The 14,212-nt window shown below is 41.0% G+C and overlaps 1 protein-coding gene across 4 annotated transcripts in view; it reads right to left on the bottom strand.

Moving 5' to 3' along the window:
* The window catches only part of Nup98 (nucleoporin 98 and 96 precursor), a 127,629-nt gene that overhangs the window by 99,338 nt on the left and 14,079 nt on the right, over positions 1-14,212 (bottom strand). For all 4 annotated transcript variants that reach the window (XM_070035134.1, XM_070035133.1, XM_070035131.1 and 1 more), the window contains exons 2-6: positions 9,438-9,541; positions 4,572-4,673; positions 4,278-4,454; positions 3,822-3,961; positions 53-160 (exon numbers count right to left, since the gene is read on the bottom strand). In XM_070035134.1, coding sequence (XP_069891235.1) covers positions 53-160; positions 3,822-3,961; positions 4,278-4,454; positions 4,572-4,673; positions 9,438-9,513 — 603 coding nt within the window. In that variant the 5' untranslated portion in view covers positions 9,514-9,541. The remainder of the gene's footprint in view (positions 1-52; positions 161-3,821; positions 3,962-4,277; positions 4,455-4,571; positions 4,674-9,437; positions 9,542-14,212) is intronic.

Genomic DNA, 14,212 nt, shown 5'->3' on the forward strand with positions numbered 1-14,212 from the left:
TTAAAAATATTTTTAAAAAGCTGCATGACTTTTTATACTGTGTTTTACTGACCTCTAGTGATTTGCTTTCATATTCTTTCATAGCAGTAATACACTGGTGCTTGGTACTGATGTTGGTGCTAACTCCAGCTTTAACCATAGTATCTGTACCAGTTGGAGGCTGCAAAGGAAGGAAATACATTTTCTGAGTCTAAGCTTACTTCCACAGACACAATTCCCTAACCTCTGAATTATAATAAAACCAGTAACTAGAACTTTTAATACCAAATGCGGCCAGGTGCTGGCTGTAGGACATACTTTAGTCACAGATATACTAGAGGTTGAGGAGGACAGATCAACCAGAGCAACAAAGCAAGAACAAAAGCTAGGGCTGGGAATGTAGCTTAGTGATAGAGTGCTTGCCTAGCATGCATGAAACCCTGGGTTTGATTCCTCAGTACCACATAAACAGAAAAAGCCAAAAGTGGCACTGAGGCTCAAGTGGTAGAGTGCTAGTCTTGGGCAAAAAATGGAGCTCAGGAACCCTGCCCAGGCCTTGAATTCAAACCCTAGGACCCTAGGCAAAAAAAAAAAAAAAAAACATCTAAAACAAGCTGGTTTCAGGGCTGGGAAGGTGGCTCAGTGGTAGAGCGCTTGTTTTGCATGCCTGAGGCCCTGGGTTCGATTCCTTAGCACCACATAAGCAAAAAGTAAAAAGCCAGAAGTAGCGCTGTGGCTCAAGTGATAGAGTGCTAGCCTTGAGCTGAAGAGCTGAGGGACAGTGCCCAGGGCCAGAGTTCAGGCCCCATGACCGGACCAAAAAAAACAAAAAAAAACAAGCTGGTTTCAAGGGTGCTTGATTACAGTATTTTGCATTTCTCAATTCATTCTATATCCAGCTTATCAGAATAGATGACAAATCCAAGGATTAATCCCATAACCTACATCACTGAATTACATGCTAAAATATATGTACAGAATATATATATATATATATATATATATATATATATATATATATATATATATATATTCTAAATAGAATATATAGGCCTAGAGTTCAAGCCCCATGACCGGAAAAAAAAGAAAGAAAGAAAGAAAAGTTTACCAATTTACTCAAGATTTACCTATCAACTTTTTTCTTTTTCTTTTTGTTTTTTGTTTTGTTTTTTTTTGGTCGGTCATGGGGCTTGAATTCTTTTTCTTTTTTTAAATCAGTTGTGGGGCTTGAACTCTGGGCCTGGGTGCTGTTCCTCAGCCCTTCAGCTCAAAGCTAGCACTCCACCACTTGAGCCACAGCATCACTTCCAGCTTTTTCTGCTTATGTGGTACTGAGGAATCGAACCCAGGGCCTCATGCATGCCAGGCAAGAACTCTACCACTGAGCCACCTTCCCAGACCCTTACTTGTCAACTTTTACATCTAAGTTCTACCACCCATTTTATGACTGACTGCACTTAAATACAAAAGGTTGGGTGGGAAAGGTGGCTCAGCAGTAAGAGTGCTTACCTGGCATGCATGAGGCCCTGGGTTCCTTAGCATCACATAAACAGAAAAATCAGGGGAGAGGTATAGTAGGAGAAAATGAGGGAGGGGGCAACTATGTTTGACAAGAATTGAACTCATTTCCTTACTTATGTAACTGTAACCCCTCTATACATTACCTTTACAATAATCAAAAAAAAAATAAAGGTTCCTACTTACATGGCCAGTTTTCTCAACTACTGTTTCACCATATGGTAATTTTCACTATCTGTCATATTTAACTTTAAAGTCAGAATTCTAAAGTTAATATTAGGCATTATCTTGAAATATTATTATGTATGAATCACCTTACATAACTTACTAAATTTTTTTCCCCTTCTAGTTTCAGGGTTGGAATTCAAAGCCTCCTGCTTGCTAGGCATGCACCCTACTACTTTAGCCACATACCTTGGGCCATCTCACTTTATCAATTAGATTCTCCGATTTATGCCTTGACTAGTCAACACAATAATCCTCCAATGTACATATCTTGTGTAGCTAGGATGACAAGTGCACACCACCACACCCAACTTTTTTGTTTTTGTTTTTGTTTTTTTTGGTCTGGTCGTCAGGCCTGAACTCTGGGCCTGGGCGCTGTCCCTCAGCTCTTCAGCTCAAGGCTAGCGCTCTACCACTTGAGCCACAGCACCACTTCCGGCTTTTTTCTTTTTGCTTATGTGGTGCTGAGGAATCGAACCCAGGGACTCGAGCATGCAAGGCAAGCGCTCTACCACTGAGCCACCTTCCCAGCCCCCAACTTTTTTTTTACCCCAGTCTTGGGGCTTGAACTCAGGGCCTGGGCACTATCCCCAAGCATCTTTGTGCTCAAGGTTAATGCTCTACCATTTGAGCCACAGTGCCACTTGTAGCTTTTTCTGAGTAGTAGTTTACTTGTGATAACAGTCTCATAGACTTTTCTGCCCAGGCTGACCTTGAAGCATAATCCTCAGAACTCAGACTCCTAAGGAGCTAGGATTATAGGCTGGAGCTACCGGCCCTTGGCTCACATCCACCTTTCATTGGTTGAAATGGTTGGGAGAGGTATATCTTGGAGGTTTTGCCTGGCTGGCCTTACACCATAATCCTCATTATCTCTGTCTCTGCAATAGCTACCTTACTTACCTCATATATCTCCTTAAACAAAAAAGCCTCATTTTTGTTTTTCTATGCTTTGCCCTTTACTATGTTATTTCTATTAAAAAAAGCCAAGTGCTGGTGGTCACGCCTATAATCCTACCCTATTTAGGATGCTGAGATCTGAGGATCAGAGTTTGATGCCAGCTCAGCAGACAAATTCTTGAGACTATGTACAAACTAATCACTAAAAAGCCAGAAATAAGAGCTGTACCTCAAGTGGTAACAGTAGTTTACAGTAGCTTTGAGTACAAAAGCTCAGGGATAATACCCAGGCCCTAAGTTCTAGTCCTAGGACTGGCACACACACACAAAAAAATTATCAGAGGATAAATGATGAACACAATAAAGTTTTATCTCATATAAGCTACTCTAGCTGGGCACCAGTGGTCCATGCCTATAATCCTAGCTACTCAGGAGACTGAGATCTAGATCTGAGGACCGTAGTTCAAAGCCAGCATAAGCAGCAAAGTCCATGAGCCTCTTATCACCAATTAACCATCAGAAAACCAGGAAGTGGAACTATGGCTCAAAGTGGTAAGAGTACTAGCCTTCAGCAATAGAGCTTAGGGGCAGTGCCCAAATTCAAGCCCCAAGAGCTACTCTAAATAAGTACATTAAATAGCTATTCTATTCAACTTCCACATACAAATCTGACTGAGATTACTGCTATTCAAATATATATCACAACCTAAATTTGTGTTTTACAACTTTTCCTGTGTACTGTATAAGTATTTACAGACTTTATTTAAAAATCTCCCAAGAAGGGGCTGGGAAAGTGGCTCAGTGGTAGAGCGCTTGCCTTGCATGCCTGAGGCCCTGGGTTCGATTCCTCAGCACCACATAAGCAAAAAGAAAAAAGCCAGAAGTGGTGCTGTGACTCAAGTGGTAGAGAGCTGAAGAGCTGAGGGACAGCGCCCAGGCCCAGAGTTCTGGCCCCACAACCGGACCCAAAAAAAAAAAAATCTTCCAAGAAGAGCTATACTCATAACTGAAGAGAGTGATTTTATAATTCATCCTACAAAGAAATAAAATGAGGGGGTAACACTGTTTAATAGGATATGTACTCATTACCTTACTTATGTAACTATAAATCCTCTGTACAGTATCTTTACAATAAAAAGTATTTAAAAAATTAAAATGAGAAAGAAACATATTACACAAACACTAGGAGAAATACCTACATTAAATTTAATGGTAGTCCCAGTAGGTGCTGCTGTAAAACTACTTGGCCCAAAAAGGGAGCCTGAGGTACTACCAAAAGGATTAGAGGTGGTATTTGTTGTTCCGAAGAGTCCCCCACTGCTTGTACTTGTTCCAAAATCTGTAAGTTAGAAAGAAAAAAAAAAATGAAACTGAGGAGTAAATACTTTTAAGCATCTACAAGACACTCTGGAAATGGACTATAGCACTAGCAACAGTACTTTCATATTCTCAAATTTTCTAACTTTGCATTTTCTTGAGCAAATATATATTCAATCAAACATACAAGCCCCAAAATTTGAAGTTTCCATATTTCCATATTTTTGACACTTTAGGGGAAAATCAAGTTGGTGAACATAGGGAAGAAAGAAAGAATAGTATACAATCAATATGCAAATCAAACTGTCAGGTGCACAGTCCAATAATGTCCTACTTACTCCCAAAGCCAGTTGGTTTATTTTGTGCAAAGGCATTGTTTTGGGATGAGAAGAGACTGGTCCCTGTACTTGAAGATCCAAACAAGCTATTTGATGTTCCTGTTGATGTACCAAACCCAAAACCAGTGCTTGTGGAGGTAGCTGGCTGGCTAAATGAACTGGTACCAAATAATCCTCCTAAGGAGATAGGTGATAGAAGGAGAGGGGGAAAAAAACAAAACAGATCAGTTACTAAATAAAGTACTATACCAACAATAAATGAATTTAAACAAAGTAAGAAAAGAAATATCTTACCTGGTTTGGTCTGTGAATTTCCAAATAAGCTTCCAGTATTGTTGCTAGAACCAAATGCAGATGTTCCAAATGCCCCTCCGCTAGTGGTGCCAAAGCCAGTGTCTGAAAACAAATCAAATCCCATACTTAGAATTTAGAATAAAATCTAAACCAGGTAAGTAATTTGTTCAAGGCTAGCATTCTACCACTTTGAGCACCACTTTTGGTTTTCTGCTAGTTAATTGGAGAAGAGTCTTTCTGGGCCAGCTTCAAACCAAGATCCTCAGATTCTCAGCTTCCTGAGCAGCCAGGATTATAGGCATGAGCCATTGGTGCCCAGCTAGTTTTAATATCTTTAACATTATGCATCTGAATAGGACCATTATCTGATTTGAAAACTTCCTCAAAGTATTACTAAACAAAAAGGGGAAGAGGAAAATAAGGGAGAGTAATAAAAGGGGTGAGCTTAATCCATATACGTTGAATCCATGGTATGAAAATGTCACAATAACTCCTCCCTCTCACCAACTAATGCATGCGTTAAAAAAAAAAAAAAAAAAAAGGTTAATGGAAAGCTGGGCAACAGTGGCTCACACCTGTAATCCTAGCTACTCAGGAGGCTAAGATCTGAGGATCATGGTTCAAAGCCAGTCCAGGCAGGAATGTCAGTGAGACTCTTATCTCCAATTAACCACCAGGAAACTGGAAGTGGTGCTAGGGCTCAAAGTGGTAGAGAACTAGCCTTGAGCTTAAGAGCTCAAGTGACCAGGCCCAGAATTCAAGTTCCAGTGGTCGAGTACTTGCCTTGCAAGCATGAGGACCTGGATTTGATTCCTCAGCACCACATTAGCAGAAAAAAAAAACAAACAAACAAGAAGTGGTGCTGTGGCTCAAGTGGTAGAGCACTAACCTTGACTGAAGAGCTGAGGGACAGTGCCTAGGCCCAGAGTTCAGGCCCCACGACCAAAAACCAAAAACCAAATCAATAGAAAGATGTGACTTTTCTAGTGGGAATGTAGCTCATTGATAGAGTACTTTGTTTAACACAACTGAGGCCCTAGATTTAGGCATGAATTTTCAAGCCACGTTGATAGTATACTCCTATAGTCCTAGTCACTCTCAACCAACTCAAGAAGTTGAGGAAGGAAGACAGAGTTAGTCCAGGAGCTCAAGGTCAGCTTGAGTGACAGAATGAGTGACATCCTGCCACAGAAGGAAAGGAAAAGGAAAGACGGATAGGTAAAATGCTGATTTGGTAACACTAGAGATAAGTGTATGAGAGTTCATGATAATTTTCTTTGGTTGTTTTTTTTTTTTTTGGGGGGGGGTCAGTCATGGGCACTGTCCCTGATCTTGTTTTTGCTCAATGCTAACACTCTACCACTTGAGCCACAGCACCACTTCTGGCTTTTGCTATATATGTGGTACTCAGGGATCAAACCCAGGGCTTCATGCGTGCTAGGCAAGCACTCTACCACTAAGCCACCTTCCCAGCCCTTTGTATACATTTTTTTTTGGGGGGGTCCAGTGGTGGGGCCTGAACTCTGGGCCTGGGCATGTCCCTCAGCTCTTCAGCTCAAGGCTAATACTCTACCACTTGAGCCACAGCACCACTTCCGGCTTTTTTCTTTTTGCTTATGTGGTGTTGAGGAATCGAATCCAGGGCCTCAGGCATGCAAGGCAAGCACTCTACTACTGAGCCACCATCCCAGCCCCTTTGTATACATTTTTTTTAACCAAAGGGTTAAAAGTAAATAAGGGGGCTGGGAATGTGGCCAAAAAAAATCAGAAGTGAAGCTGTGGCTCAAGTGATAGCTAGCCTTGGGCAACAAAGCTAAGGGACAGCAACAAGGCCATGAGTGCAAGCTCAAGGAATTTTTTCTTCTGGCCTGAAAGTTAGTAATAGATCATAACTTTGTGCTAAAAGAAACAATATTTAAATAATTTCTATTTATCAGAAAGCCATGGAAATGCATTAAACTTACTTCTATTTTTCTTACAGAACTTTAATTAAATCACTTTTCAAGGAGACTTATAAAAATCAAATTGAATAAAATTACTCTTTTCGTCAATTTTCTTTTTCTTTTCTTTTTCTTCTTTTTGCTAGTCCTGAGGCTTGGACTCAGGGCCTGAGCACTGTCACTGAGCTTCTTGTGCTCAAAGCTAGCACTCTATCACTTGAGCCACAATGCTACTCCGGCTTTTTCTGAGGAATCAAACCCAGGGCTTCGTGCCTGGTAGGCAAGCACTCTACCACTAAGCCACATTCCTAGCCCTCAATTTTATTTTTGAGACAGGATCTTACTACTTGTATAGCCCTGATCAGTCTCAAACTCAGTTCTTCTGCCTGAACCTCTTAGGTGCTGAGGCAGGAGTATGTCAAGTTTGAGGCTCACTCAGGTAATGAGATCTCCAAAAAAGGCTAATCCACAAAAATATGTATCTGTAGAGTTTACTATGTAAATTTTATTTACCATTCCAGTTCTTATCATTTGTTCCTGTGAATATCAGTGGTCACCTGCTGTCAATTTATGGTGTGCTACTTTTCTCATCCAACTCTTTTGTATTTTTTCCCCCAAATATATTATGTCTTCCTATGTAATAAACCCAGAAATAGACAGGTAAATAGCTAAGAATTGCTTTTTTTTTGGTGCCAGTACCAGGGCCTGAACTGGGCTCAGCTTACTGTACAAAAATGGCACTTTACAACTTGTACCGTATCTCTAGCCCTGCTTCTTGCTGGTTAACTGGAGATGGATCTGACATACTTTTTTTTCTGCCTTGGCTAACTTCAAATATTGACTCTCAGAATCTCAGCCTCTTTAGCCATCAGTGCTCAGCTTAACAACTATTCTTCAATAAGGAAAGTAAAGGAGAAACCTATAATTTAAAATTTCCCTAACAGTTGCCTACTTCACCTTTTTCAGAACTCTAGTATTTCATGAAAAACTGACTGTTTGGTTTCACTTGCTTTAGTATAGCTTTTATGTTGTTGGGAGCCAGTGGCTTGTACCTGAAATCCTAGCTACTCAATAGGCTGAGCCCTAAAAACTATGGTTTGAAGCCAGCTGGCAAAGCAAAGTTCATGACACTTTATGAGTAAATATGTGCACCAGTAAAGGGACTTAAACTCAGGACTTCAGTGCTGTCCCTTAGCTTCAGCTTTTTTACATCAAGGTTGGTGTTAAACTATTTGAACTACAGTTTCTTTTTTTTTTTTTTTTTTTTTGGGGGGGGGGGGGGGTCCGGTCGTGGGGCCTGAACTCTGGGCCTGGGCGCTGTCCCTCAGCTCTTCAGCTCAAGGCTAGTGCTCTTCCACTTGAGCCACAGCGCCACTCCCAGCTTTTTTCTTTTTGCTTATGTGGTGCTGAGGAATCGAACTCAGGGTCTCAGGCATGCAAGGCAAGCGCTCTACCACTGAGCCACCTTCCCAGTCCCTTGAACTACAATTTCTAATTCCAGCTTCTTGATGGTACGTGGAGGTAAGAGTTTCATAGACTTTCCTGCCCAGGCTGGCTTTAAACTGAGATCCTCAATCATGGCCTCCTGAATCACAGGTCCATTTACTTCTTTTTTTTTTTTTTTTTTTTGGTCAATCATGGGGCTTGAACTTGGGGGCTGGGCCACTGTTCCTGAGTTCTTTTGCTCCAGTCTAACACTCTTCCACTTTGAGTCACAGTGCCACTTCCGGTTTTTTGGTAGTTAATAGGAGATAAAGTGTCCTGGCCAGCTTCATTTACTTCTCAAAGCATAGTTTCCCTTTCTTTAAAAAATACATGCAGTGCCGGGCGCTGGTGGCTCATGCCTGTAATCCTAGCTACTCAGGAGGCTGAGATCTGAGGATCGCGGTTCAAAGCCAGCCCGGGCAGGAGAGACCGTGAGACTCCTATCTCCAATAAACCACCAGAAAACCGGAAGTGGCGCTGTGGCTCAAGTGGTAGAGCGCTCACCTTGAGCTGAAGAGCTGAGGGACAGCGCCCAGGCCCAGAGTTCAAGCCCCACGACCGACAAAAAAAAAAATACATGCAGTAATTGTTCAGTCTTTATCTGATAGACCAACAACTGGGTCTTCTCAATAGCTATTTCTGTGGTCTATTCCTTATTCCTATATATGAGTTATACTTTAATGTTTCTTTGTCTCATTAATAACAATTTTTTAAAATGGAGCTAGGCTGGGCGCCAGTGGCTCATGCCTGTAATCCTAGATACTTAGGAGGCTGAGATCTGAGGATCGAGGTTCAAAGCCAGCCCGGGCAGGAAAGTCCATGAGACTCTTACCTCCAATAAACCACTCAGAAAACCAGAAGTGGTGCTGTAGGCTCACCTTGAGCTGAAGAACTGAGGGACAGCACCCAGAGTTATAGCCCCAAGACCGACCCCCACCCCTCCCCCCAAAACAATGAAGCTGGGGACCAGTAGCTCACTCCTGTAATCCTACTCAGGAGGCTGAGATTTGAGGATCAAAATTCAAAGCCAGCCAGGACAGGAAAATACATGAAGTAGAGCTGTGGCTCAAATGGTAGAGAACTAGCCTTGAACAAAAAAATCTCAGGGACAGCACTCACACTCTGAGTTCAGGACACACACACACACACACACACACACACACACACACACACACACACACACACACACACACACACACACACACACACACACACACACACACACACACACACACACACACACACACACACACACACACACACACACACACACACACACACACACACACACACACACACACACACACACACACACACACACACACACACGTTTGATACTAAATAGTACCAAGTCTGGATAATGTTTCCCTTCTGCCCAGTTCTTCCAAGGAAAACTCAAAACAGGTTAAGTTTTCCCCTTCAATTCTTTTTAAAAACTTACTTTGTCCAAATGTTGATGTTGTACCAAAGCCACTTGTACTACCCCCAAAGGGGGTTCCAAATGACTTATTAAACATCTTCAAAATAAGTCTTTGCTTCAGAAAGCTAGAAAAAAGAAAAAATATCAGTTTTTAAAGGCCACACAATACTATGGTACCAAGAAAGCTATTGTTCTGAAAAGAAAGAAACCTATTATTCTAGAAATTTAGTAAGGCCTCCAGAAACTACAACATATACTTTTATTAAATGTTCTAAAACTCTACGTGTTATATAATGTTCTTTAATCCATGCTGCTCTTGAGATGGCCAGTATTATAATCTGAGGTTAAAGTCCAGTTCTTACCAACAACCACAGCCATACCTTTAAAAATGTTTGACTTTTTTGGGGGTGGTGGAGTTGCTGAGAATTAAACCAAGGCCTCAAAAGTACAAGGTAAATGCTGTACCACTGAGCTATACTATAGCTCCAGCCCACAATGTGGTTCGTTTTGCTTTTAACCTAACTATGCTTTTAATAAAGATTTCTAGTCTAAGACCAAATTTTTATATTAGGAAGCTTGCGTTATTTTTTCCTATTTTTCTATATTAAAATAAAAATGTTTGCCAAACTATCCAAATCCCTGATATTCTGGGCATAATAAATACTGTTCTCTATATGGTCCCTTGTCTTCAACATCTGAGAACATTAATCATTGAAATTCTGTGATAAAATCCCCCTAGGTCTGAGTATATAGATCAATGCTAGACTGCTTATCTAGCATGTACAAGGTCCAGTGTTCAACCCTAAGCATGTAAACAACCAACCAATCAAACAAAATAACAAACCAGCAAAAACAAACTTCTCATTTATACATGATTTCCCTCCAGTATCTAAACTATGCTATAGACATTTACTTGGGTTAAACTATTCCAACAACTGTAAAAGGAAGTTTGGAGGGGTTTTCCCATTTGCTTTGAATAAAAGCAAACTACCAGTATAGTTTATTCAAATGTAATAGCTTCATTCAGACATATTCTAAATAGTAGTTCCCTTGTAACTGAATGTAATATTAAACTGGCCTATGTTTTGTCTGGACACCCTCCAACAATAAAAATGTTCTTCTAAACAAACAAACAAAAAAGATCTTTCTCCCTGAATAAATATTCATTAAAAGTTACAATATGGGGCTGGGAATGTGGCTTCAGTGGTAGAGTGCTTGTCTAGCATGTATGAAGCCCTGGGTTCAATTACTCAGTATCACATAAACAGATAAAGCCAGAAGTGGAGCTGTGGCTCAAGTGGTAGCGTGCTAGTCTTGAGCAAAAGAAGCTCAGGAACAGTGCCCAAGCTCTGAGTTCAATCCCTAGGACTGGCAAAAAAAAAAGTTAAGATACATGCTGCCATTTACTTGCTAACAAGAAAATAAGTGAAGCACTTTGTAATATCAAACCTAAAAAGAGGCAGTTATATTTACTAGACTTTTGTGACAAGAACATTCTTTCTATATTATAAGCACATAATGGAATAGTCTGGATTATATTTTTTGCTGAGCCCTGGTGGCTCACACCCATAATACTAGCTACTCAGGAGGGTGAGATCTAAGAATCAAGGTTCAAAACCAGTGGCATTGTAGCTCAAGCAGTAGCGCTCGCCTTGAGCTGAAGAGCTAAGGGACAGCCCCCAGGCCCAGGTCCAGAGTTCAAGCCCCAGAGTTCAAGACCGACAAAAAACAAAACAAAACAAAAAACCCACAAAACCAGCCTCAGCAGGAAAAGCTCATGAAGTTGAGCTGTGGCTCAAACGGTAGAGCATTAGCCTTGAGCAAAAAAGCTCAGGATAGTGCCTAGGCTATGAGTTCAAGCCCCAGGACAGTATGTAAAAAGAAAAAAAAAAGCTGGGCTGGGAAAGTGGCTCAGTGGTAGAGCGCTTGCCTTGCATGCATGAGGACCTAGGTTTGATTCCTCAGCACTACATAAGCAGAAAAGGTTGGAAGTGGTGCTATGGCTAAAGTGGTAAATCACTAGCCTTGAGCTAAAGAGCTGAGGGACAGCACCCAGACCCAGAGTTCAGCCCCATGACTGACAAAAAAAAACAAAAAAAAAACCTACTAGCACTTCAAGATGTTATAACACTCAAATACTTTGTGCACATTGAAAAAGAGGGGGCTGTCCCTTAAAATTTATGATCCTTTATAGAAAACTGACATTCTAAAATATCCTAGGGGGTGGGGCCAAAGCTCATTCAAACATTCAAATATACTAGCTAGTAGAGTACCACAACAGAATTAGCTGGCAAGATTTTCAAAATACAATCTTTTAGGTCCCACTGTAGAAATACTGAACCAAGCCATGTGCCAGCGACTCATGCCTAGAAATCCTAGTTTCTCAGGAGGCTGATCAAGAATTGCAGTTTCGGGCTGGGAAGGTGGCTCAGTGGTAGAGCGCTTGTCTTGCATGCTTGAGGCCCTGGGTTCAATTCCTCAGCACCACATAAGCAAAAAGAAAAAAGCTGGAAGTGGTGCTGCGGCTCAAGTGGTAGAGCGCTAGCCTTGAGCTGAAGAGCTGAGGGACAGCGCCCAGGCCCAGAGTACAGGCCCCACGACGGGACCCACCCACCCCCCCCCCAAAAAAAAGAATTGCAGTTTCAGGCCAACCCAGGCAGAAAAGCCTAAGACTGTATTTCTAAAATAACCAGCAAAAATCATGGATAGAGATATGGCTCAAGTGGCAGAGTGATAAACAAGTATGAGGCCGTGAGTTCAAATGTAGTATGGGGAGGACAAAAGGAGGGACTGAACCAAAATTTCAGGGTGGAATGCAGACATGTGCATTTTGGAAAGGCTCAAGTGACTAAAGCATGCCTTCATAACTCAAGGTTTTATTTCATATAATCATCTTGTATCTAATGAGATTTACCTTGAGTTTCTTGCCTTCCCAACTTATTACACACTACAAAGTAACATTGACTCCCATTCCAGGGGAAATATTCTTGGAAGTACTTGACAGAAGTCTACACTTCTATTATACTGACTTTTCAACAGTCCATTCCAATTGATAGTTGTAGCTGGGGACATGGCTCAAGTACTAGAGCATCTGGCTATCAAATATAAAGCACTGAGTTCAAATTCTAGTATTGACTAACATTCAACTACAATCTAGTAATGTTCAATTTTCCATCCATTTTCTTATTTATCCCAATTAACAGAAATCTGTTCATGCAAATATGACACCTTTTTGTGCAGGGTTCCTGACACAATTCAAAAGTTGAGTAATACAATAAGGAGCAGTAACTTGGGGCCTGGATATATTAGGTTTTACAGATGTTTTATTCCACATTTATCAAATGCATACTTTTTGGCAGTACTGGGATTTGAACTCATGGCTTGAGCTTGGCAAGGCAGGCAATTCTACCCATAAGCCTTTCCTACAGTCTCAATTGTAGTTTTTAATAATCTTACCCTAAAACAGAAACCTACAATTAATAATACATTTCACAGATTTGTAGTAGTAGTAAAGTATTATTATAGGACCAATCAATAAATGAGCAAATAAACTGGCTAATATGTGAGGGAAAAAAATCCTTAAGTATTAGAGAAACATGAGCCAAAACTACAGATTCCACCTTACTCTAAAATAAGAATGGCTACAATCAAGAAACAAAAAGACAAGTTGGAGGAGGCCAACTTATTATTAATTGCTAGTTTCGAAGCACCTCAAAAAACTGAAAATGGCTGGGATTGTGGCTTAGTGGTAGTGCTTGCCTAGCATGCACGAAGCCCTAGGTTTGATTCCTTAGTACCATAAAAATAAATAAATAAATAAATAAAAATAAAAAATAAAAAAAGCCAGAAGTGGCTCGGTAGCTCAAGTGATAAGAGTGCTAGATTCGAGCAAAAGAAGCTCAGGGACAGTAACAGTCTCTGAGTTCAGGCTCCAAGAGGAGCAAAAAAAAAAAAAAAAAAAAAAAGGAAATAAGCCAGGTGCCAGTGGTTAATGTCTGTAATCCTAGCTACTCAGGAGGCTAAGATCTGAGGATTGCAGTTCAAAGCCAGCCCAGGAAAGAAAGTCCATAAGACTTTTACTCCAATTAGCTTAGCCACTAATAGAAGTTGGAAATGAACCTGTGACTCATGTAGTAAAAAGCCAGCCAGGAGCAAAAAGCTAAGGGATAGGTCCCAGATCCTGAGTTTAAGCCCCAGGATCCCCCTCAGAAACAGAAAGAAAGAAAGAAAGAAAGAAAGAAAGAAAAGAAAGAAAGAAAGAAAGAAAGAAAGAAAGAAAGAAAGAAAGAAAGAAAGAAAGAAAGAAAGAAAGGAAGAAAGAAGGAAAGAAAGAAGGAAAAAAAGAAAGAGAGAAAGAGAAAGACAGAGAGAGAAAGAGAGAGACAGAGACAGAGAGAGAAAGGAAGAAAGGAAGAAAGGAAGAAAGGAAGAAAGGAAGAAAGAAAGAAAGAAAGAAAGAAAGAAAGAAAGAAAGAAAGAAAGAAAGAAAGAGAAAGAGAGAGAAAGGAAGGAAGGAAGGAAGGAAGGAAGGAAGGAAGGAAGGAAGGGAGGGAGGGAGGGAGGGAGGGAGGGCAGGCAGGGAGGGAGGGAGGGAGGGCAGGTGGGGAGGGCAGGCAGGCAGGCAGGGAGAGAGGGAAGGAAGGAAGGCAGGCAGGCAGGCCTATAATATCTACATGATTCAACCATACCACTCAGAGAATTAAGTCAACCACTATAGAGATACCTGTATAACATATTAATCATGCCACTATTCTCAATAGCCACATTATGGAGTCAGTCTAGGTGCTAATCAATGG

This window comes from Dipodomys merriami, unplaced genomic scaffold, assembly GCF_024711535.1.
Source record: "Dipodomys merriami isolate MVZ:Mamm:240054 unplaced genomic scaffold, mDipMer1.0.p SCAF_25, whole genome shotgun sequence".
Taxonomy (NCBI): domain Eukaryota; kingdom Metazoa; phylum Chordata; class Mammalia; order Rodentia; family Heteromyidae; genus Dipodomys; species Dipodomys merriami.